A 23,855-nucleotide genomic window follows, 5' to 3' on the forward strand; every position below is an offset into this window, starting at 1 on the left:
ACGCCCAGACCAGCTCCATCGGGCCAGGTTTTCCCGGAGGGCGCTGAGACAGAGCGGGGAAGCGTGTTGCCCATTAGTGAGCAAGGCCGCCGGGGTGACATGGGGTGGAGAGTCAGGCGGTTGTAAAGGGCAGCCCCAGGGAGGACCCGTCGGGCAGCGAGCTCGTGGCCTGAGAGAGTGACGGACGCAAAGGGGAGCGGGGCGGGCTGGGGCGAGCGCCATGGCGGACAGCGCAGGTAATTGGGCCGCTTGTGAGGCCTGGGACCGCAGGGGTCTCTCCGAGCCCAAGTGAGGCCCCCGGCTCGGGGGAGGCGGGGCTTGTCTCCGGTGCTCCGCCCCGCGCCGGCCGGTAGCTGCCTTGGGAGCCGGGGCTCGCTCAGCGCGCTGGGGCCCGGCTGCTGCCCCCGAGGTACGGATCCCGTCAGCCGCCTCGTGGCTCGCATTCCGCGGGCTCTGACAGCCGGCGGGGGGGGTCTCCCTTCGCCCGGGGGCTGCAGTGACTCCGGAGACTCCGCGGGGCCTCCCTTGCCTGGGGAGTCCCGCGCTGCTTAAAGCCGGGGCGGGGGGGGGTCTGATTCCAGTGTTCGGCGAAGATCAGCCGCGGGGCGCTCTCTAGAGCTGAGATGCAAACGGCAGGGGTGGCCCCCGTCTCGCCAGGGGCTGGTAGGTACGCGGAGAGCAGAGCAGGGTGCTCTGGCAGATCTGCCTTTCGTGCACTGGGAGGGGCGTGGAATGTGGCCTCCGTTGCCGTTTCTTTGCTGAGCCATTTGACTGAATTCTCTAGATCGACATAGTCCCCTCCTCTTTGAATCCTCTACCACAGGGATCTCAAACGGGGGGTTGTGGCCCCAAGGATTATTACATGGAGGATTGTGAGCTGTCAGCCTCCATCCCACTCCTTCTTCCACTGTTTGATCTGAGGAAGTGGGTCTGGCCCACGAAAGCTCATCATCTAATAAACCATCTTGTTAGTCTTTAAAGTGCTACATTGTCCTGCATTTTGCTCCTCCATCCCAGAATCCCACTTCATCTCCAGCATTTATAATAGTATTAAATATAAAAATGTTTTATTTTTTAAGTGGGAGGGGATTATGCTAGAGGCTTGCTGTGTCAAAGGGGTTACCATTATAAAAGAGAACCACTGTAATCATGTAGTTCTTTTCTAATCCCCCTTCGTGTCCTTTGGGTCTATAGATGTCCTTTATTCCAGTTCTTAGTTTTCACAGCTTTGATTTTTTTTTTTAATAAAAAAAAAAAAAATGTGCACACCTCATAAAAACTGGTCTGGGCTAAATTTGACAGCCACAAACAGCAGTAGTTCTGTTTACTGTTGATCCATTCCTTTGCTGGTGATGAACCAGGCTTGTAATTTGGATGCAGTTGAGGATTGTAAGGCAGTGCTTGACCTGGTAGGGCTCACTGCGCTGAACAAATATGTTGAAAATTTGTTTTAATTATAACAGGCATATAATTCATGTCAGTGGATGTTGTGTTACACCTCCTGCTGAGATGCAAGCATAGATGGATGACATGACAAATAATTGTGCCGCTGTTTTATAGACTACTTTGGTTTGATTTTTCTTCTTTAAAATTGTGATAGGGATACTATACTATTACCTGAAGACCAATGGAGGGTTAATTACTTGCAAAATAGTTCAGGCTCTCAAATATTTTTTTTTTAGTGATGCAATAATTATCTATAATTTACAGTGGAAAAATTAAATTGCATTTGCTATTCTTTCCATGCTGTCATTCTCTTCTATGTATCTGTGTTCTTTCTCTCCTTTCAGAGTCAAGCAGGTAGCATGAAGGTCCAATAGTCCAGAAGTATTTTATCTTCTGACAGTGGCCTGTTCCAGATGCTTCGGAGGGAATGAACAGAACAGGTCAATTTCAAGTGAACCATCCCTTGTTGTCTGTTCCGCTTATGGCATTTGAGGGTTTAGGGACATCTGGAGCATGAAGTTGTGTCCTTGACCATCTTGGCTAATAGATATCGATGGATCTAGTCTCCATAAACTTCTCTAATTCTTTTTTGAACCCAGATATGCTTTTGGCCTTCACAACACCTGATGGCAGTGAGTTCCATGTGTTGACACTGTTGTGTGATGTAGGAACGTAAGCGACTAGTACCTTGAATAGTTGACTACTCCATAAGTCTAGGGTTATCAGGTTAACTCCCCCCCACTCTTTGAGCTGGCTTGAAAGTTGGTTCCCCACAGTACCATCTCTGCAGTGCACGGGTTGGGGGGGGGGGCAGGAAAGCAGAGCCACAGTGGTCCCAGAGCCAGTGTAAGCCGGGACTGCTCAGCCCTGGCTTGCGCCAGCCCCAGGAACTATCCCCCGGTTGTGGGTCTGCATTTTAAGTGTAGTAAGAGCTGCGGGGCTCTTACTGCATTTAAAATGCAGAGCTGCAGCAGTCCACAGGCCGGCATGAACAGTCCTGGTTTGTGCTGGTCCTGGGAGCTACCCCCACTGTGGCTCTGCAGTTTAAATGTAGTAGGAGCTGGGCAGCCTGCGTGCCTGGCTCCTACTATATTTAAACTGCAGAGCCACAGTGGAGGTAGCGAACGCCTCCCCTTTTCAACTACTTGTGTAGCCGATACAATTTGTATCGACTACACGATTAGACAGTTACCCACTTCTTAACATCCTTATTGTGAAGTAGGGTTTATGTTTGTTTTAAACCGGTTGCATGTGTATTTTGTTCATGTTTAAAAGTCTTAGAGGGGTAGCCCTGTTAGTCTGTAACTTTAAAAACAACTTAGAAACTAACAAAAATACATCTAGTATCATTAGCTTTCGTGGGCAAACCCCACTTCCTTAGATGGTTCATGTATTATATGAAGGGTAAATATTACTTCCCTATTCACTTTTTCCAACACCATTCATGTTTTTATAGTCCCTCATTAATTGTTTTTCTTCTAAGCTGTACAGTCCCAGTCTTTTTTAATCTCTCCTCTTATAAAAGTTGTTCCATAACTCTAATTAATTTTGTTGCCATTCCTTTCACCTTTTCCACTCCTAATGTAACTTTTCTGAAATGAGGTGACCAGAACTGCAAGCAGTATAGGCATACTATGGGTTTATATGGTGGCATTATTATATTTTCTGTCTTCATATCTATCCTTTTCCTAATAGTTCCTAACATTTTGTTAGCTTGTTTGACTTCCACTGTACATTGAGTGGGCATTTTCAGAGAAGTATGCATGATGGCTCTAAGATCTTTCTTGAGTGTTAACTGTTAATTTAGACCCTCTTATTTTGTATGTATAGTTGGGATTATTTTTTCCAATGTGCATTTCTTTGTAATTATCAACATTGAATTTTATCTGCAGTTTTGTCACCCAGTTATGCGAGGTCTATTTGTAACTCAAGTAATTTTGTATTGTTTGTATATCTTGGCAGTTCACTGTTAGTCTTTTTCCGAATAATTTTTTAATACGTTGAACAACACAGGTCCCAGTATAGATCCTTGGGGGTTTCTGCTGTTTACCATTCTCCACTTATGAAAACTGACAACTTAGTCCTATCCTTTTTTTCCCACCAGTTAGTGACCCATAAAAGAATTCTCTCTCTTATCCCATGACAGCTTAGTTTGCTTAAGAGCCTGGGGAACCTTGTCAAAGGCTTTCTCAAAGCCAAAGACACTGTACTCACTAGATAACCCTTGTGCCCATGTTTGTTGACTCCCTCAAAGAATTCTGATAGATCAGTAAGGCATTAATTGCTTCTTATAAAAGCCTTATTGACTCTTCAACACACTTTGTTCATTTGTGTGTCTGATACTACTTTTCTTCACTATAGTTTCAACCAATTTGCCAGGTACTGAAATTTGGCCTGTGGGTCTATACTTGCCAGGATCACCTCTGTAGCCTTTTTAAAAAATTGGTGTTACATTAACTATTCTTCAGTCATTTAGTACAGAGACCACCTTTGTTAGGTTTACTTACAGCCACTGCTATACTTACTGTGGTGGCTGGTGTTCACACTACTCTCTTTCTGTTGGCAGTGTACATCCTGCAAGAAATGCTTCCACCCAGTAAAGAGGGTGTGTGTTGTGAGGGGCAGTGCCACACTGGGAACTCATCTGTCCTTTGGGGCTTCTCACCTCTGAACTCCCAGCCGGATGGAGTAGGGTAAAGGGAGGCTTCCCTCATGGTGGGACAGATCTGGCCCGGAGGCCATATTTTGCCTGCCCTGCAATAGCTACACTGACGGAAGCCCTTTGCCTCCCCATGTTCTTACATCTGCGGGAACAAGGTTGTAATATAGACACTGACATAAGAAGCTGCCTTATGTCAACCTAGCTGTACTGTAGAGACAACTTAATACTTTAAGTGGAATTATTCATGAAAGGAGATGTGTATTTGGGGTTTTATTACATCTAACAAAACATAAATACCAGTAATCCAGTACTGCTTTATTAGCCAGTAGTATGTTCTGATTTAGAGTGGTTATGAATAGGGATGTAAAATACGGTTTAAAACATTAACCCCTTCACCACGGGTTCCTAAACTGGGGGGGTGCCCTCCTGGAAGGGCGTGAAGAAATTCTGGGGGGGGGGGGGAGAGCGCGAGGTGACCCAGCCTCTCCTTCTCCCCATCAAGTTTTGCTGCCCCGGTCAGTTTGTTTTTGTTTTTGGTTTTTTTGATCAACAAGTTTTGCTGCTATTTTGGAGGGGGGGGGTAAGGATTTTTCAAAAAGGAGGAGTGATGCCAAAAAGTTTGGGAACCACTTAAACTCTATGTTTAACTGGTTAAGCAGCCCACCATATAGTATTGCAGGCAGGGGGAGCTCCAGCCTGTCTGGGCCTGCTGCAGTGCTGGCTCCTCTGGCCAGGCCGGTCTGACCCCTCTGCACTGCAGGTGGGGGGCTGCTGCAGCCAGGCTGGGTGCTGGTTAACTGGTTAGAATCATAGTGTTGGAAGATACCTCAGGAGGTCATTGAGTCCAACCACCTGCTAAAAGCAGGACCAATTCCAACTAAATCATCCCAGCCTGGGCTTTGTTTCCCCGATAAGCATGCCAGTAAGGTAAATGCTTATTGTTTAACTCTTTACGTCCCTAGTTATGAAACTACCATTTCTCCTGAATGTAGACACTACCAGAACTCCATGAATGTTTTTGCCTCTTTCCGATCCACTCAAGTTATGGAGAAGCAAAACTTCCTCCCAGGGTTGCTTCTCTCCTAAGCACTTTGGATAATGTGTGCCATTGAAATTGCCCTCCACAATACCAAAAATATAGGCTATGCTGAGCAGTTCAGTATTCTGTGATCTGAAACCTACATTGAGTACATGCTTTACTCCTATTTAGTACAAAGTCTGGTCTCATGTTTGTGCAGATGTACAATTAAAATGTTAGGCTCAGACAGCTCAGGGAAATGGAATATGTGAACAGGTAGACTCATTTTCCAGGCAGGAATGTTTTGAATCTTGGTGACAGATTTTGAAAGAACTGAGGCAGCAACACCTATAGTCATGATCAGTTATAGAACACAACTCCTGTCTCCAGAAACAGCTCATCTTCAAAGCACTGATGAATTTAACTGCTTCCACACAACAGCAAAATCTTGTGGAACTCCAGATAAGCCATTCTGCTACTGACTGTGCTACTAAAGCTGTTCCCTGGTACTTGTCATTTATACTTCCTTGGTTCACTTTTATTGCAGAGGTTTGGGTGTCAGAATATGCATTAGTAGCAATTATAGACCCCATGTGGGACTGATTTAAGAGCTGAAAAACTCAGGCCTGAGTCAAAACCTTCTTTTAAAAGAAAACCATGTGCGAAACAGAGAGAGAATTTAGAACATGGTCCTGACAAGGCTTTTATTCCAGCTGAACTGTAGTTTTAAAAATGGTTTTGTAGATAAGCTGTATAAGAAGGGCTCCTACAGTGAGCTTCTGAGGTGACCTTATATAGTGAACGCATGGCAGAGAGTTAGTGACAGAATCAGAACTTTGGTCAAGTCACTTAATCTGTCTCATGCCCTTCCCTTTTGGGGATGTTTTGTGAGGCTGGATCGATGTTCGTAAAATGTTTCGAACATGTACATCTGTATGGAAGTGCTCAGTTTTGCAGTTAGGGCGGAAGTATATGCAAACTTTGTTGAATTAACTTGGGAAATCTCATTTGCTCTAAACACCTGATGTCTCTAAATTCCATGGAGACGTTTGGTTTTCTAAAAAGCTGATTAGTTGGCCAGTTTCTTGCTGGCATGTAAGTGATTTCTTGCTGAGAAGTGCTTCAGCTGTCAGACCGGGTGGCAGCTTGACTAACCTGCTGGGAGAGAACTATTCATAAATCATCTAAGCTTTGCCTTCCCTCTGGACCAACAACTGCTTAACAGCAACCCTAAGGAGGGATGAATAAGATTACCTCTAAGCACTTCCTTGGGTGTTTAATGAAAGCCACCTCTGATTATTCCCAATAGGGCTCTATTAGTCAAAACTAGAGGGAAAGTCATGCTCTCTTTGCAAAAGAGAGGGGTTATAAAATGGGTATCCACAGACTAATGTCTAGGGAATAAATACCTTACAATTAAAGTTATGATGAATTCCTATCCAGGAACATATCACAGGCTACTCAAATATATTTATTCTAGAGCTTTTTGAATACTTCATTGCAAACATTTAAAAGTTTGAGCCATACTGGTAACTTGTGACTGGTTAGATAATTTATAGTATTGTTTCTGTTCCCTGAATGTGCAAGTACTTATACATGTGAATCTTAAAATTGTTCCCGTTAACAAGTTAGTACTTGATGGGTTAAATAACCAAATCGTAGAAAAGTAGAGTTGGAAAGTGCCTCAAGAACTCATCAAATCCATCTCCCTATGCTGAGGCAGGACCAAGTAAACCTAGAACATCTCTGACTCCCTTGAAGCCTAGTCTAGAAGTTACCTAAGAACAGCCATACTGGGTCAGACCAAAGGTCCATCTAGCCAAGTATCCTGTCTTCTGACAGTGGCCAATGCCAGATGCTCTAGAGAGAGTGAACAGAACAGGTAATGATCAAGTAATCCTTCTCCTGTCATCTTTTTCCAGTCTCCGATAGAGGCTAGGGACACCACCTCTGCCCATCCTTGCTATCAGCCATTGATGGACCTAACCTCCATGAATTTATCTAGTTCTTTTTTGAACCCTTTTAAAATCCTGGTCTTCACAACATCCTCAGTCAAGGAGTTCCACAGGTTGGCTGTGCTCTGCGTGAAGAAAAACTTCCGTTTGTTTGTTTTAAACCTGCTACCTATTAATTTCATTTGGTGAGCCTTAGTTCTTATATTATGGAAACAAGTAAATTACTTTTCCTTATTCACTTTCTCCATATCTGTCATGATTTTATAGACCACTATCTTTTCCCCCTTAGTCTTTTCTTTTCTAAGCTGAACAGTCCCAGTCTTTTTAATCTCTCTTCATATGGCACCCGTTCCAAACCCTTAATCATTTTTGTTGCCCTTTTCTGAACCTTTTCCAAAGCCAACATACCTTTTTTGAGATAAGGAGACCACATCTGCACGCAGTATTCAAGATGTGGGTGTACAATGGAATTATATAGAAGCAATAAGATATTCTCTGTCTTTTTCTCTATCCTGTTTTTAATGATTCCTAACGTTTGGTTGGCTTTTTTGACTGCTGCTTAACAGTGAGTGAATGTATTCAGAGAACTATCCACAATGACTCTGAGAGCTCTCTTGAGTGGTTCTAGTTAAATTAGCCCCCATCATTTTGTATATATAGTTGGGATCATTTTTTCCAATGTGCATTACTTTGCATTTATCAACATTAAAATTAATTTGCCATTTTGTTGTCCAATCACCTAGTTTTGTGAGATCCTTTTGAAGCTCTTCATGGTCTGCTTTGTTTTTAACTATCTTGAAGTTTAGTATCATCTGCAAATTTTGCCACCTCACTGTTGACTCCTTTCTCTAGATCATTGATATATATAGTGTGTGTGTGTGTGTGTTGATATATATAGTGTGTGTGTGTGTGTGTGTGTGCATTGATATATATAGTGTGTGTGTGTGTGTGTGTGTGTGTGTGTGTGTGTAATAGGATTGGTCCCAGTACAGACCCTTGCGGGACACCACTCATCACCTCTTTCCATTCTTAAAACTGACCATTTATTCCTACCTTTGTTTCCTGTCTTTCAACCAATTTAACTACCCATATAGTTAGTTTTTTCTTAATCTGCCCTAAGGCCAAGTCTACTCTACAAACTTTTGTCTATTCGTGTTGTTGTCATAAAGCTGCTGCAGTCAGTATATTGCATGTGCGTATGCATGCTTGGTTCTTTGTGTTGGCGTTGTGTGTACTTACCAGAAGTGCTTATACTGATGAACAGTGCGGTGAACCATGGATAGGTATCCTATTGTGCAACCCACCACTGACCAGCACGCTTGTCTTTTGGGAAGTTTTGGTGGTACAGAAATGATAGGGAGCTAAGTGTCAATTTCCTAGCATGCAACTGTGTGTGTCTCAAGTCATCTATATACTTTGCACCTTTAGTAAAAGTCCCATGAACCTGCGTCGGCCCTTCTCACTGTCCTCAATCTCTGAGAGAAGCACGAAGCCCACATATCTCTGTACTGTTGTCCTAAGTGTTGCAAGCACAAGATAAATGCTCCTCTGGTATTTGCAGGGCTATAAGAATAATTGAGTCAGTGGGGAACATGACAGTTTCCTGGAGGATATGCCGCTGAGGAATGTAGTTGGTGCCATTCACTCAGCAGATACAGATGCTACTTCTAGGCCTGAGGAAATGAGCACTGACTGGTGAGACTACATCATACCGCATACTTGAGGTGACTAGAAGTGGGTGCAGAAGTTTCTGCAAGGTTAAATTCCTGGATCTGTATGCCAACCTTGCACCAGCTCTCCAACACTGGATGCTGAAATGAGAGCTGCACTGACAAGTGATGATTGCATTGAGAAAACCTGCAGTGCCAGATTGCTACTGATCAATGAGAAATTTGGAATTGGAAAATGCACCTTGAGGGGAGTTGTTCTGCAAACATTCAGGTCAATTAATTGTCTCTTGCTGTGCATGACTGTGACTTTCAACAATGTGCAGAGCACAGTGGATAGATTTGCAGTAGTGGGGTGCTAGACAGCCCACAAATCTGTTTGGCACCAGACCACCATGCCACAGAGTACATAACAGTGCTCCTTTCCTGTGGCTATGGAAGCCTTGGAGGATCACCAGGGATGCTTTACAGACAGGAGTGTTGGCTGGTCAGCTAAGGTGCATGACACTCACCGTAGGTGAAGAAGAAATGCCAGTAGTGATCCTGGTGGACTTAGCCTACCTCTAGCTTCCCAGCTTGTGAAGTTATACACTGGTCTCCTTGATGATTCCAAGGAAAGATTTAACTACCAGCTCAGCAGATGCAGAATGAGAGTTGAATGTGCTTTGGTAGTTTGAATGGATGTTGATGTTTACTATCAAGTTTGGATTTCAGTGAGAAAAATATCCCAGTGGGTAATATCTGTGAAGCAAAGGGTGAAGATAGAGTAGCTGTCTGCAGTATTTGAGCAGCCAGCGACAAGGAGCTATATGGCTCAGGAAGGCTTTGAAAAGCATTTGTACAGCAAGCCACAATGGTGGTATACTGTGCTCTACCTGGCCTTGCTGTTTGGGGCTTATTAAGAATTTTATGGTGCTTAGTGTACATCTATGAATATACCTGTCAGAGCACCCCTTAATTTTGCAGTGCTTGCTATACATTTGATTTTACAATGTTTGCTACTGATCCTAGGAGTTACACTGTGCAGTAACAAGCGTGGTTTCAGAACTGCTTGGGACTCTGCAGCATGTGTTTGTGAACTAATAAAGATGAGATGAACTATTTTCCAGGTAATAGAATTTTATTCAGTAACAAAACCAGTGCCAAGAAAAATCTGTGCAATTTAAAAGCAAGTACAGGCAGTCCCCGACTTACGCGGATCCGACTTATGTCGGCTCCGCACTTACGAACGGGGCTTTCTCGCCCTGGAGCTCGCAGGCAGCAGTCCCGCCACCTCGACCTCCGGGGCGAGAAAAGCTGCTCCTGGTGCCCCTGGTCTGCTGGGGACCGTCTCCAGCAGACCAGGGGCACCGGGAGCAAAGCCGCAGCCGCGGCGGGGTCCCGCGCTTCTGAGGCTTTGCCAGAGCAAAGCCTCAGAGGCGCGGCACCCCACTGCGGCTTTGCTCCCTGTGTCCCTGGTCTGCTTGGGGGGGGGGGCGCAGCTAGTGTGCCCCCCCCCCAGCAGACCAGGCTTTTGTTGTGGACCCTGGGGCAGAGCAGCTGGGGCACTGCCGGTTGGTCCCGCAGCGCCGCTCTGGGCACTACTGGACCAACCCAGCAGCACCCCAGCTGCTCTGCCCCAGGCGTCCCCAAGTCAGCCGCTGCTGAAACTGACCAGCGCTGACTACAGGAAGCCCGAGGCAGAGTTGCTCTGGAATCAGCCGCTGATCAGTTTCAGCAGCAGCTGACTTGGGGACGCTTGGGGTTCTTAAGTTGAATCTGTATGTAAGTCAGAACTGGCGGTCAGTTTCAGCAGCGGCTGAATCTGGACGCCAGTTCCGACTTACATACAGATTCAACTTAAGAACAAACCTACGGTCCCTATCTTGTACATAACCCGGGGACTGCCTGTACATTAAAAGTTTTAAGTTCTGTTCCATTAATTTATTAACAAGGGGAAAGAACATTTTACATCCACATACAGCAACTGTGGCATTCCCAGATCAGGGTGAAGTTGTGGTTATTCTTTAATGTCACCCAGAGTGGAGGATTATGGATATTGAGGACGAGTCGATTCCACCCCACCCCACCCCTGTTGCCTCTATCAGATAGAAGCAGCAGGGGCGGTGGGAGAGGCAACATTCAAAGGGGCAGCCCCACACAGCTGAGCCCGGGATCAGCTGTGCGGTGTTGCTGCGCATGGAGCCATGGGTCAGCTGTGGCCCCAGGGCTGCCTCCTCTCCAGCGGGTGTGTGGGGGGAGGAGGGGCGGGGCTGAGCTCCTTCTCCTGCGGCATACATGCCATAGGTTGGGCATGCCCATTAGGGGGTGGGGCCTGGAACTGCCTTGCGGGCTGGATCAAAATCCTAGGCAGGACGGATCTGGCCTGGTGAGAAGCTTTTGCCCGCCCCTGGAATACTGGCATCATTTTTTGACAGGTGGTAATGATTTTAGCTTTTATCTCACTCCGGAAGGTAGCAAAGGCACAGAGAGAACATTTGCTTATGGCATCCTGAAGCTACCCAGGACTGTATGCTGCTAGTCTGTGTGCTGCAGTGGTGCCTGTCAGACGTTAGCACTGTCTGGTATGGGAAAAGTGTCCTACATCAGAGGAAGAAAAAAGGCTGCTATTCTAGAAATCTTTTGGAGAGGATTTCAGAGTACCTCCATGGAAGTTTCATCGAGACCTCTCAAGGGACATTGCTATTTACAACAAAATGCTCTGCGTGACCCCTTGTGCTTAACTTTACAGGGGAATGAAAATCAAATGATAGTGATACCTCTCTTTGCTACCTTTTCTAGTATGAGTAAATTAATGAAGTTAGTAGCTGTGTGCTCTAAAGTTGGGGGTGCCATCATTCTAATTTACACATGTACACAAGTTTCTTTCTCTTGCATCAGGCTCACCCATTCTCCACTGTGGTGGAGTCTCAGCAGGTCTTGTCTTGTGGCATAGCAGGACCTCCAGGTCTTGTTTCTCCCATTGTTCTCACTTCTCATGCCAGGCTGCTTGGGGGCATCCATGGTGGTATGCAGGGTAGTGGTAGGAGTTCTGCCATATTTGACATGCGGCTTGTAAAAATGGCAGGTCTGTGGCTTAGCACCAGATTGACTATAGGCCTGCCTGGTCTTCTGAGATACCTGATTTAGTTTCATTCCTGTCATATGGCACTGCTGCTGGTCCCATCATACACCTTCTCCTGCATCCCCTAAGCAACCTGCTCAAGGATGTCCATGTTTCTACGGTAGATCTGTACCTGTGCTTGCAAAGCTCCTTCTCTCTACAGGCTCAGGAGATCCAGTATCTCGTGTCTACTCTTAGCAGAAGTGCATTTGGAATATGTAGCTACCATGGTCAGCTGGGGAGTTTCATGAAACAGTAGAGCTGCTAGGTGTGCCCACCAACTGGGACAATCAAGAAAAGGCATTTCAGAAATATGCAGGGCTTTAAAACGGAAGAAAGGGGCTGGTCTCCATGGCTGCAGGCAGTGGAGTTCTCAATTGTGACCAGAGCCGTCAGCATCAGTCATTGTGGGACTGAAAGACTGTTAGGGTCAATATCAGTAAAGCAGTGTCTATACTTGTACCAGCCTACCTTCACCTCTGAGCGTACTGGTGTTCAAGCAGTACATCCCAGTGTGCCACACGGATAAGAAAGGGGCTTGCACTGGAGGCCCTCTGCTGCAGGTGAAGATGTCATGTCCACTCAACCAAGCTTCTGCTAGTTGCCAGTGGGGCTCCCACTGTCCTGCAGCCTGGCACTGCACTGTGCTAAGCAGCAGTCACATGCATGCTGTCTGTGAAAGAGGCAAACTGGGGGGCCATGCAGGTGGAGGCGTGCTCCCAGCCAGGCTCCTGGTGGTGCATCTCAGCCTGTCCTGCTGCCCCTTGCCACGCTAGATGGATGTCACACAGGCATGTGCCATCCCTACAATGTGCAGTCCCTGTGGGAAGGGGAAGGAAGTGGCTGGGGGTCTTCATGTGCCACAAGTGGCAAGCAGCACCCCCAAAGCTACAGCTCCTTTTGGCCAAGAATAAGAGCAGCATGGAGCAGGGACCACCAGGTAACTTACTGTGACCAGGACTGCCAGGCCAGCCCAGAGCCCCTTCACCGGATTGCCTAAGTGCCCCCTGTCATGGCTCCTTCCCCACTCTGGCATGATAAATGCAGAAGTGGGGGCCAGCAAGTGTATCCCAAAGCCTCATCTACCAGGCTTTGGTATAAAACTTCCCCCAAAATCTTAAAAACCTAGATCTTGGGAATAAAACTTCTGCTGCCACCACCCAAATGTTGATAAGAAATCAGGGAAGAGATCATTTGGGAAATCTCACCCCTAAAATAAAAATCAGGGCACACAATTAACCCTGCCAGGTTAATAAAAAGGAAAGAACTTTTATTATTACAACAGTATTCCTGTTGCAAGCATAATGACTAGATAGGAAGGTAACAAAATATACTCATGGAGAAACTCCATGGGCCTAGAACTTAGTTACAAAGAAAAGCCAAAACATCTTTTAAACCGTGCCAGATCTCAGATCCCATACCCAACCCTTAAAACAATAAAGCCTAACGAAACTATCTAAACTTTACCCTACTTACAGAAAATGAAGAATGGTGTCTTGGAGAGAGAGAGACATGCTTGTCCCTCTCTGTAGCTGCAGAGAACCCACCCAGAGAGAGAAAAGGGAGAAAAGAAAAAACCCAAATTCCTTTGTCCCAGTTTGAAAGTCCCACCTACATTCCTACTGGTCACTCCACCTGGCTAGGTGTAGTTAACCCCTTAATCCCCATGCTGCTGGGTAACCCTCATAATCATGACACCCCCAACCCAGAGCCCTACACACCAAGGCCCTGCCCTGACTCCTGTACCCCCCCACACTCAACCCCCTGTACTCAATCCTTCCACACTCCAACTCCCTGCCTTGACTCTTGCACTCCTGATGCCCTGACCTGAGTCTCCCACAACCTGCAATCCTCTGCCTTGACTCCTGCACCGCAACTCCCTGCCTTGAGCCTCTCTCACTTCTTCCACATGCTGCCATTTCCCTACCCTAACCCGCCCCCCCCACAAGAACAGTAGGAGAGGACAGTATCCTGTAGGAAATTTAAGTTACTTTCACCCCTGTTCAGGAAGTTGGTGTTAACTGTGGTGCTGTAACAAGACACTTAGGGTGTATCTTCACTTACCCTGACATTGATGCTCCAGAGATTGATCTGGGGTTGGATTTAGTGGGTCTAATAAACTCCTGCTAAATCAAACACTGTTGGTGTGTACATTGACCCCAGTACACCACTGGGTCGCAAGGAGTAAGGGAAGTGGACAAGAGTTTCTTCCAGGGACCTCCCACAGTGGGGATGCCGCAGAAATTTGACCTAATGTACGTCCACTCCAGCTACACTGTTCTGGTACCTGGGGTTTTGTATCTTAGGTCAATTTTCTCCCATAGTGTCAATCTGGCCTGACAAATTTTAAATGTGCAAAGCTAGGTTGATGCAAGCACTTTGTTGACTTAATTTTGGGATGTAGACTAGGCCTAAATATCCTTTGTTGCAGATTAAGCCCATTACCACTTGTCCTGTATGTCCAATGGATATGGCGAACAATTAACCACCTTCCTTTCATAACAATCTTCAAGTACATTATGGGTTGTTTTCAGGTACTCTCTCAGCTTTCGTTTCTCAAGACTAAACATGCTCAGTTTTGTTAATCTTTTCTTATAGTCAGGTTTTGTGAACTGTTCATTGTTTTTGTTGCTCTTCTGAACTCACTCATTTGTCTTCTTTCCTAAAGCATGGCATCCAGAATTGGACACGGTACTCAGCTGAGGCCTCCCCAGTGCTGAGAAGAGTAGAACAATTACTTCTTGTGTCTTCAACCCAATACTCCTGCTAGCACACCCCAAAGTCATAGCTTTTATCTCTGCTGTATTCAGTTAGTGTTCTACTACAATCCCCTGATCCTTTTGAGCAGCACCCTTAGCTTGCTGTTTCCCATTTTCTGGTTGTGCATTTGATTTTTTTTTTCTTCCTAAGGATAGAGCTATTCATGGTTCATTATTGATTTTTTTTAATTTCAGACCAGTTCTCTAGAGCCCTGCAAATGCATGCATATCCACGTCTTATTTTTTTGGATGCGGATACAACATTTTGTATCTGTGCAAGGCTCTACAGCAGTGTTTCTTAAACTGTGTCCCGTAGCACACTGGAACAACAGAGTTCAAAATGGCCACCCTTAAAGGGGCAGGCAACTCTTTTTTTCTCAATATCTTCCCCCCCCTCTCCTCCCCTATCCTTTTTTTTTCCCCCCCCCTCCCCTCAACAAAAAAAATTCTTGGTGTTCCTCATAAAAGTAATTATTGTTTGGTGTTCCTCGCTCTTAAAAAGTTTAAGAAACACAGCTCTACAGTTATATACCCATATAACTCTCCACTCAGTCATTTATGTCATGAGCAGGGCTCGACAAACTATGTAATCTATTCACTGGTGGCGAGTAGATTACAATCCGGAAGAGCTGGGTTTGGGCAATCTGCTCATGTGCAGAACGATCTGCGCATGCGCAGATCGCCGGACAGCACAGCTGGCGAGCGAGGCTCGCCGCGGCTTGGCGAGCCCTGGTCATGAGTGATACTGGACCTAAGACATCCCCCAGGGGTCTCCACTAAATACATCCCCAAGTTTGACAGCAAACTTGATAACTACTCTTGTGTGGGTGTATGTTTTTTCAGCTAGTTGTGATCCATCTTATAGTTGTTTCATCTAGATCCCATTTCCTGTTAGTTTATGAGAATGGCATGTATGACTGTCAAAACCCTTTCAAAAATCAAGAAATATCACATCTGTTGCTTCTCGCTATCCACCAGGACAGTAAGCTTGTCAAAGAAGGCAATCAGATTAGTTTGGGAATTTGTACTTGACAAATCCATGTTGGCTATTCCCTATAATCCTATTATCCTCTTGGTGCTTAAATATTGTTCATGGGAGTAAGTGGAAAGGATGTGAGTGGATTCACTAATGAGCATGTGGAAAATCATTTGTATTTGCTTACCTCTGATGTGTTGTGGCTCAGTCCCTGCGGGTACTGCAGGAACTCTGGGGCAGGAGACTTCGTGCTGCTTGAAAATCATAGAAAGGAGCTGTGAATTTGTGGAGTGCAGTGAGTATCTTAGGCAGTTTTTTGTGCACTCTGTGACTCAGGAGTCTAAAGTTAAATTAATGGGCTAACAGCTGCTAAGGATTCAGAGGAGTCACTGCTCCTGGAATGACTAACAAGAGTGGCTGACAAACCAGATGAGTGAGCACAAGAACTGCAGTCTGGAAAGATGACAATGCACCATCCTAGCCAAGATGAGGGAGAGGTGAATGAGATCAGCAGGTTTGGAAGAAGCAGACTGCCATTGTGAGAAGAGGAAGCACAGACAATAAAATGCTGCTGGATGTCAATTAATAATTTGCTGTCAGTACCTGGGAAAGCATTCCTCTTGGGGTCAAGAGCAGATAACTCTAATTTTCTGAAAGAAAAAGAAAATCAGGTGGGGATTCAGTGTGTTTGCTGTGTTCCCTCAGACTGTTGCCTACAAGTCTCGGCATAGTTGGACACTTTTAAAATACTTTCATAACGTAGATTAAACATAGTGTCAAAGACCCCAAGCAAGCAAATATTTCACCTTTTTAATAAAAGGAAGGTGATATGGGTAAGGTGACAGAGTCCCTGTGGGACACTCTCATAGTGGGACTTGAGTGAGTGAGGAAAAACAGGTAGAAAGAGAGTACTTGTTACTAGTTACAGCTGATTCACCAGTCAGGGAAGATGGGATCCGTGTTCCAGACAAATGCACAGTTTAATTCCTTAGCTCAGAGTTCTAATGTTTTGAATCTTGGCGTCTTAAGATTATACTGGGTTGCTTTATTATTACCCTTCAGGGTTGTGTGTTAGCATTTGTCTCTTACTTCACAGCCCTACTCTACTGAGGTTTCTCCCCAGCCAGTCCCTGCTCCCTATAGGTGTCGTTTTGTCTGCCTTCTTCCTCTGGCCGTTTCTCTGACCAAGGACAAGAAGCCTTCTCTGATTGCCTTTAGGCACTTGAGAGCAAACATGAGAAATGGTCTGAGGTAAATAGGATGAAGTTTAAGAAGGACAAATGCAAAGTACTCCACTTAGGAAGGAACAATCAATTTCACACATACAGGATGAGATGAGAAGAGATTGTCTAAGGAGTATTGCAGAAAGGGACCTAAGGGTCATAGTGGACCACGAGCTAAATGAGAGTCAACAGCGTGACACTGTTGCAAAATAAGCAAACATGATTCTGCGATGCATGATTCTGGAATACGTTAACAGAAATATTGCGACTAAAACATGAAGTCATTCTTCCGCTCTACTCTGCACTGATTAGGCCTGAGTTGGAATATTGTGTCCAGTTATGGGCACCGCATTTCAAGAAAGATGTGGAGAAATTGGAGAAGGTCCAGAAAAGAGCAACAAAAATTATTAAAGGTCTAGAAAATATGAGCTATAAGGGCAGTCTGAACGAATTGGGCTTGTTTAATTTAGAAGAGAGAGAGCAGTTTTCAAGTATCTAAAAGGGTGTTACAAGGAGGAGGGAGAAACATTGTTCTCCTTGGCCTCTGAGGATAGGACAAGAAGCAATGAGCTTAAACTACAATAAGGGAGGTTTAGGTTGGACATTAGGAAAAACTTCCTAACTGTCAGGGTGGTTAAACACTGGAATAAATTTCCGAGGGAGGTTGTGCAGTCTCCATCACTGGAGATATTTAAGAGCAGGTTGGATAGACATCCGTCAGGGATGATCTAGACGGTGCTTGGTCCTGCCGTGAGAGCAGGGGACTGGACTTGATCTCTTGCGATCCCTTCCAGTTCTAGTATTCTGTGAGTCTATGACTTACTACTACAGCTCTCAATCTTAAAGGGCCCAATAACTAACATATTCCAGTACGCTGCAGTCCATTGGTGGACATAGTGATTTTTGCACATACTTCATATAACGAGTGTGCGCGCAAAGTGCTTTGGGGGATAAATAGGGACAAAAATTGCTACATAAGTAATAATGAGATTCATGTTGTGCACATGATAAGGAGCAGTTTAGAAGGATTCAAGGTGCACTACAAAGTGTTGACTTGCCACCATTTTTTTGCTACCTGTTGTCATACCCGATGGTTGAATAGATAAGAAGGAAAAATGAGTGAGAGAGCAGGGAAGAAGCAGTGACTTAGCTGCTCAACTCCCCTGGGAACTGTGCTGCTAACTCACTTCAGTAAAAACTTACCCTGGGGAGGAGCTAACTGCTACTTAGCTTCTATAATGAGGTTCAGCTGAGGATCTCAGCATGCTTTACAATGGCTAATAGCCCTTCTGTACCTCTGTGAAGTAGGAATTCTCTTTCTAACTTATTAACTAACTATGGCCCATGGACACCCAGCCAGTCAGTGGAGTCTGGGAGTCAGATTCCTATTTCTTGGCTCTAACCACTAGAAAACATTGACACACAAAACAAACAACTTAGTAATCGTGAGGCCTGAAACTCATTAGTTTTACTGATAAAATAAACCTCACATTCCTGCTCCCTGCTGGAGGGTGCTTTCTCTCCTCTCCACCAGACCTTCTGCCCATCACCCCCTGCTTTCTCTAGAAATGCTCTAAAGGTGGAGCCGCTGGCCTGGCTCCTCTTTCATCACTATTAAAATACACCCTCTTGCTTGTAGCATGCGAGGAATGTTGAGTATGAAGCTGGAATGTGCTCCCAGCTTTTGAGCTGGTGGAGCAGGTACTTACACATGCCCAGGAACTTCTTAATTTGTTTTATGACTTCACTTTCTTTTGGCAGGAAAGCATTTAATTTGTGGCTGTGTGTTGTGTGTGTGTGTGTGTGTGGTTCTCACCCGCCCCTTCTTCCCTTCTCATCCCCACTCCCCTAGCCAGGAAATCCCATCTAGTTTTAGCTAAGGGATATGTTGTTTATCTTCTCAGCTTCTCTTTTCTCTCCCTTCCCCCACAACCACAAGTTCCTGCCTGGCTCAGCCCTTCTTCCCGTTGACACAGAGCAAACCATGCCATAGGATAAGCTGTTACAAACCAAGAACATGTTTGCTGTGCATGGTCATTAGAACCCCTGGCACTTCTAAGAGGAGGGGTTTGCCTGTTGCCCTTGGTCATACTTTTCTCCTGCCCTTTTGTGTCTTGACTGGCTGCCATTCCCTTCAGCTGTGCTGTATATTGTAGTTACGAGGCACTGTGAGATGAAAGGTGCTGTGTGAATGTAAACTGTTCTCTTAACTGTTGTTGAGAGATTTCCTTCACTGCACCACCTTGCTTCAGCAGGGTACTAGACTAGGGGTCAGAACCAGGCCAAGTACTCTAATCCTAACACTGACTTGCTGTGTGATCTTGGGTAAGTCTCAAAATCCTCCCTTTCTAGCAATTTGCCCTGTCTGTAAGATGCTGTCTGTTCTAAAGTACTGTGAGCACCTTGGATGAAAAATGCTGTCTAGGGCTAAAGATTCTAGCTGGAGCTGCTCAGGTTGCTCATTGTGGCTACCGCTGGTTTGTTAATAGAAGCAGTGCGATTGTGTATTCTGGTTGGCCACCCTCTCCACTCAGATTAGGGATGTGAAAGGTTAACTGGTAATCGTGGGGGTGCTGCACCTCCCCACCTGAGGCAGGACACTTCTCTAGCCTCACAGGGGACCCACTTGATGGACAGGGGCTGTTTGATGGGAGTCAGTGGCAGCCCCAGCCCTTGCTTGGGGACTGGGAACTAAGAGCCAGCTCCAGCATAGGTTTCTGGGAGCAGGAACCCCACAGGCTGGGGGCTACTCCAGCCAGGCTGGAGTGGTCCCCCCCACCCAGATGCCGCATAGTTGGTTAACTAGTTAAACTTTAAGCAAACCCCACATTTAACCAGTTCACTGATTAAGCGTTCTTTTACATCCCTAATTCAGATGTCTTCTCAAAACATGCTGCTTCCCCATGGTTTTAGCAGGATAATCCAATAGAGGAATCCCGTGTTTCTAAACACTGTTGTTTTGAGATCGGCCCAGGTCCAGTCAGAACGTGCCTGTCTAGCTTACATTGTGAATTCATCTTCTGCATTATAGTGTAGTGTACATGCAGTCGTCATTCAGAGGTTAGCTACACATGGCTTGAATTTCATGTTGCATGTTTGGGATCTCTGTTGTCAGTGCAGCATTAGAAGATGCATGCTGTATTTGGGACTAGGGGACTTTTTAATTGGCCCAGGTGTGTGGAGAGGAGATGGTACATGGATGGGCTCAGGATCTGAGTTTTTCAGAAATGTGTCCAAATGCCACAAAGGCATCTTTCTCTGATTTCTGCCCCAGTCTCCCCTTTTCTGAGATATTAAGAAGCTGTTGAGAGAAACAATTTAATTCTTGCTGTTTACTTCTTTTCCAAGGACCGTCTTTATAGTTCCTGCATCTGTGTGAAATTGATGAGGGGCTGGGCATGACTTAGGAAGAAAGGATGAGGGATTTGGGCTTGTTTAGTCTACAGAAGAGTGGGGGATTTGATAGCAGCCTTTAAGCACCGAAGGGAGGTTTCAAAGGGGATGGAGAGAGGCTGTTCTCAGTACTGTAGTGATAGATGGCAGAACGAGGAGCAGTGGTCTCAAATTGCAGTGAGGGAGGTTTAGGTTGGATATTAGGAAACACTATTTTACTAGGGGCGGGGGTGAAGCGCTGGAATGAGTTACCCACGGAGGTGGCAGAATCTCCATCCTTAGAAATGCTCCAGTCATCTCCATGGAATCTCCACCAGCGGCTCCAGTCTTTCTCCATGGAATCCTTTGCTTTCCCTCTAGCCTCTCGTTGTGCATAAAGGGATGGGTTTTTACTGCTTTTTTAGAGTTTTGGCCAGACACACTGGTAACAGCTGGCCTTTGGGAAATAGAAGTGTTGACCAGGAAATTAGACCAAGTCCATCTCCCTGTCAGTGCAGGGTTGCGCACCTCTTGATGGGTTTTTTTCCTAGCGTTATATATGAGTCGGTGGTGTTTCCACCATTTCCCCTGGGCGACTGTAGTGCAACCTCAAATCTCACTGTCAGGAGCTCCTAATATTAACTATACCATGTTAGAACAAAGCTGTGCTTGTCAGGGTACAGTACATTGAGAGCAAATATATGATTGTGTATGAGAATTGCTACTGGCCTCTCTAATGTTCTTCTAACCCCGACTGTTTGTTTGTTCTTTTAAAGCTTTATCTTCACGGTACAGAACAATGCTGGGAATCCTGCTCGCCTGAGGAGCTGCAGGAACAGGTTCTAGGAGCGCTTCTGATTGCTGCTGTCCCTGGGTCCCTGCCTGCCAGCCGCTATGTACTGCCTTCAGTGGTTACTGCCTGTCCTCCTCATCCCTAAGCCCCTCAACCCAGCTTTGTGGTTCAGTCACTCAATGTTCATGGGCTTCTATCTGCTGAGTTTCCTCCTGGAGCGGAAGCCATGCACAATCTGTGCCTTGGTCTTTCTGGCAGCCTTGTTTCTCATCTGCTACAGCTGCTGGGGAAACTGCTTCTTGTATCACTGCAGTGGCTCCCAGCTGCCTGAATCTGCTCACGATCCCAGCATAGTTGGTACCTAAAGGATCCTCCAGCTTGCTAACAGCGCTGGGTTTGCTTTTAAAAGAAGGGGTTTGGGTGAGGTTGGGGGGAGGGAGGGCTTGTTAGGCATGTGACTGGAGTACAAGCAGCCTGTTTTCTATAACGTGTGTGTGGACTAGAGCGGTAAATTCCTGATCAGCCCTCCCACATGGCGTATGAAATTTGACATCCGTTGTTTACTGTGTGAATCTGGCACTGCCACCTGCTTTTAGAAGCAGAAGAGTTATATATTTTCCCTTCCCTTATTTCTGGGAATGGACACTGGCCCTCTCCTCTGGGAAGTGGTGGAAGAAGGACCTGTTGCAGCTCTCCCACTGTTGCATGGTGTTGGTCATCCATGTTTGGCTCTCGATGGTCTGTATACAGCCCCAGCTGTCTCTGGAAGCATTGGGCCCACCAATTCCGTGGAAGCAGTGAGAAGATTCTCCATGCTGCTGTTTGCGGGGGAGCCAGTCTTCATTGCTCTGGATTTGCAATAACTTAACAGATGCTCTCGGCTGAAAGCTGCTGGAGCCAGAGACTGCTGAGTCATCTCCTCCTGCTCATCATGCCAAATTGAAAATGTGCACTGCCCAAGTGCTTTCTGAACAACTTGCGTTCTCCCAGATCAGAACTGAAAAACCTTTGCGTTGTCACAGAGCTGTGTCTAAAGCGCTTCTCACAGGCATCGGAGCCTGCCTCCCTCTCTGCTGTATTTCCACAGTTTACTGAGGTCTTGACTCTGGATACGAAGCATGCTCTGCTGTGGTGTTTGAGGTTGTTTTCATTTCACTGTTAGTTTAACACTTTCAGCATTTCTAGCTGGAGTAGTGAGGTGAAAGCAGAGAGGGAGGGTTCAGAGTTTTAGTAAGCATGATTGGGGTGGTTCAAAATAGCATATGGTTGTATCCATTCAACTGACAGTGTTTGCAGGCCGGGGCTGTCTGTGCATTTTCTTTTGTCCCAAGCAAACCAACCACTGTTAATGTGCAATGGAGGGTGAGAGTAATAAAGGGCTAGTGAGCAGTCCTGGGATCTCTGTTCTCTCCTGGCAGGCTGGTTTTGGGGAGCCCATGGGAGGTTTCCCTTGTGGTACTTGCTGTACAGCTTTCTTTCCTGCTCTTCTGGTCCAGTGCATAGCAACACCTCCTAGAAGGAATGGTGTTCCTTGCTATGGCAAATGTTTGCTTGTGAAAAACTTAACCAGTTTTTGAAATACACTGGGTTTATATGTTTTCAAGGTTATGTTCCAATTTGCCATCCATTTGTTTCCATACAAGCTTCTCTTACTGCAGAGCAGCAGAAATGGTTGTTGCTCTCTCAAGGGGGGTTAAAACTAAAACCAGCTGTGAAACTTCCAGAGCATTGTACTGTTTGTTCACTGCACAGCTGTTCACAATGTTCAATAAAGCTTTATAAACTTTGGTCTATGGACTTGTGCCAGTTGTGATGCATGCACTACCACTGGACTAAGGCATCTGGATGAGTAATGTTTTCTGACCTTTTCTGCCTCACTCGACAATCTGTTCCCAGAAAAAGGTGCAGTGAGCCTTCCAGAGATGTGGTTCAGGAGTTTACACCAAGGTTTGTTCGGTGGAGCATAGCTCCCTGCCTACCGATGCTTTCCATTGATTATTTAATGTTGATTCAAGTTGTAGGGTTTAAACTCTTACACGTGGCATTGGGACCTCATCCAAGGTTGCGTCACTGAATGCTGTGTATGTTTGCTTTGACCTGCCCTTATAGCTTGAAATCTAAAACTCAGTCTATGGGTGTGTTATCGAAAGTGTGACCTGTAATTCATGGCATGCAGCACCAGTGCGGGGGGAGGGCTCTGGTACCTTCATTTCACTTCACGTGTTCGATGACAAGTGAAGGCAATGCCTGAAACCCCCCTGAATGCTTTCTGCATCTTCGCTTGCATTGCTGTGCTGGGGTGAATTAATAAGTGCCACTTTTGTCAGTGTAGACTGTCAGTCAGCACTAAGGATGTTAAATTGCTGTTACCTGACTAATTGTGTAGTTCCGTGGTCGCCAACTGGTTGATCGCGAGGCCTTGACCAGTTGATCGTGAGGCATTGGGGCCCACCCCACCCGCCATTTTCCCCCCACCCCTGCGATGCCCCACTACCTACCTCCAGCGTAGTACTGGCTTCCCGCGGGGTGGACGGAAGTCCTTCCTGCAGCTTTGTGCCACTTCCAGGGGTTCCGGAAGTTCGCTGGCTGCTCCCCTCCCACAGCTCTGTGGTGTGCCTGGTGCTCTGCGGGAGGGGGCATCGGCCCCAGAGGAGGAGTGCAGAGGCTTCCCGCGCTGCAGGAGGGGTGAGTCGAGCACAGAGGGGGTTTGGCCCTGGGTCAGGCGTGCGCTGGCTTCCCTCTGAGGGGGAGAGAATCCTGGGAGGAGGCAGGTGCAGGGAACTCTCTGCCCCCAATGGCCCCCTGTTCCCTCTCCCCACCCTCCAGCCGCAGAAGTCTACCCCCACTGGCACCCTGTCCCCTGCCAAAGCACCCACTAGCA

General features: G+C 46.2%; 1 protein-coding gene across 6 annotated transcripts; it reads left to right on the plus strand.

The window, feature by feature from the left end:
* The first annotated feature begins 77 nt into the window (after positions 1-77).
* Positions 78-22,762, plus strand: BLCAP (BLCAP apoptosis inducing factor). 6 transcript variants are annotated; one of them, XM_025184021.3, is made up of 3 exons: positions 185-236; positions 1,791-1,886; positions 20,958-22,762. In XM_025184021.3, the coding sequence occupies exon 3, from the start codon at positions 21,076-21,078 to the stop codon at positions 21,337-21,339; it is 264 nt and encodes an 87-aa protein (XP_025039806.1). In that variant the 5' UTR covers positions 185-236; positions 1,791-1,886; positions 20,958-21,075; the 3' UTR covers positions 21,340-22,762. The 6 variants fall into 6 exon arrangements, with proteins under 6 accessions (XP_075757417.1, XP_025039806.1, XP_075757418.1 ...); XM_075901302.2 differs by lacking the exon at positions 1,791-1,886 and having other exon boundaries at positions 78-236; XM_075901303.2 differs by lacking the exons at positions 185-236; positions 1,791-1,886 and adding an exon at positions 250-409.
* The last annotated feature ends 1,093 nt before the right edge of the window (positions 22,763-23,855 follow it).

Source organism: Pelodiscus sinensis, chromosome 17 (assembly GCF_052426305.1).
Source record: "Pelodiscus sinensis isolate ZL-2025 chromosome 17, ASM5242630v1, whole genome shotgun sequence".
In the NCBI taxonomy this organism is placed as follows: domain Eukaryota; kingdom Metazoa; phylum Chordata; order Testudines; family Trionychidae; genus Pelodiscus; species Pelodiscus sinensis.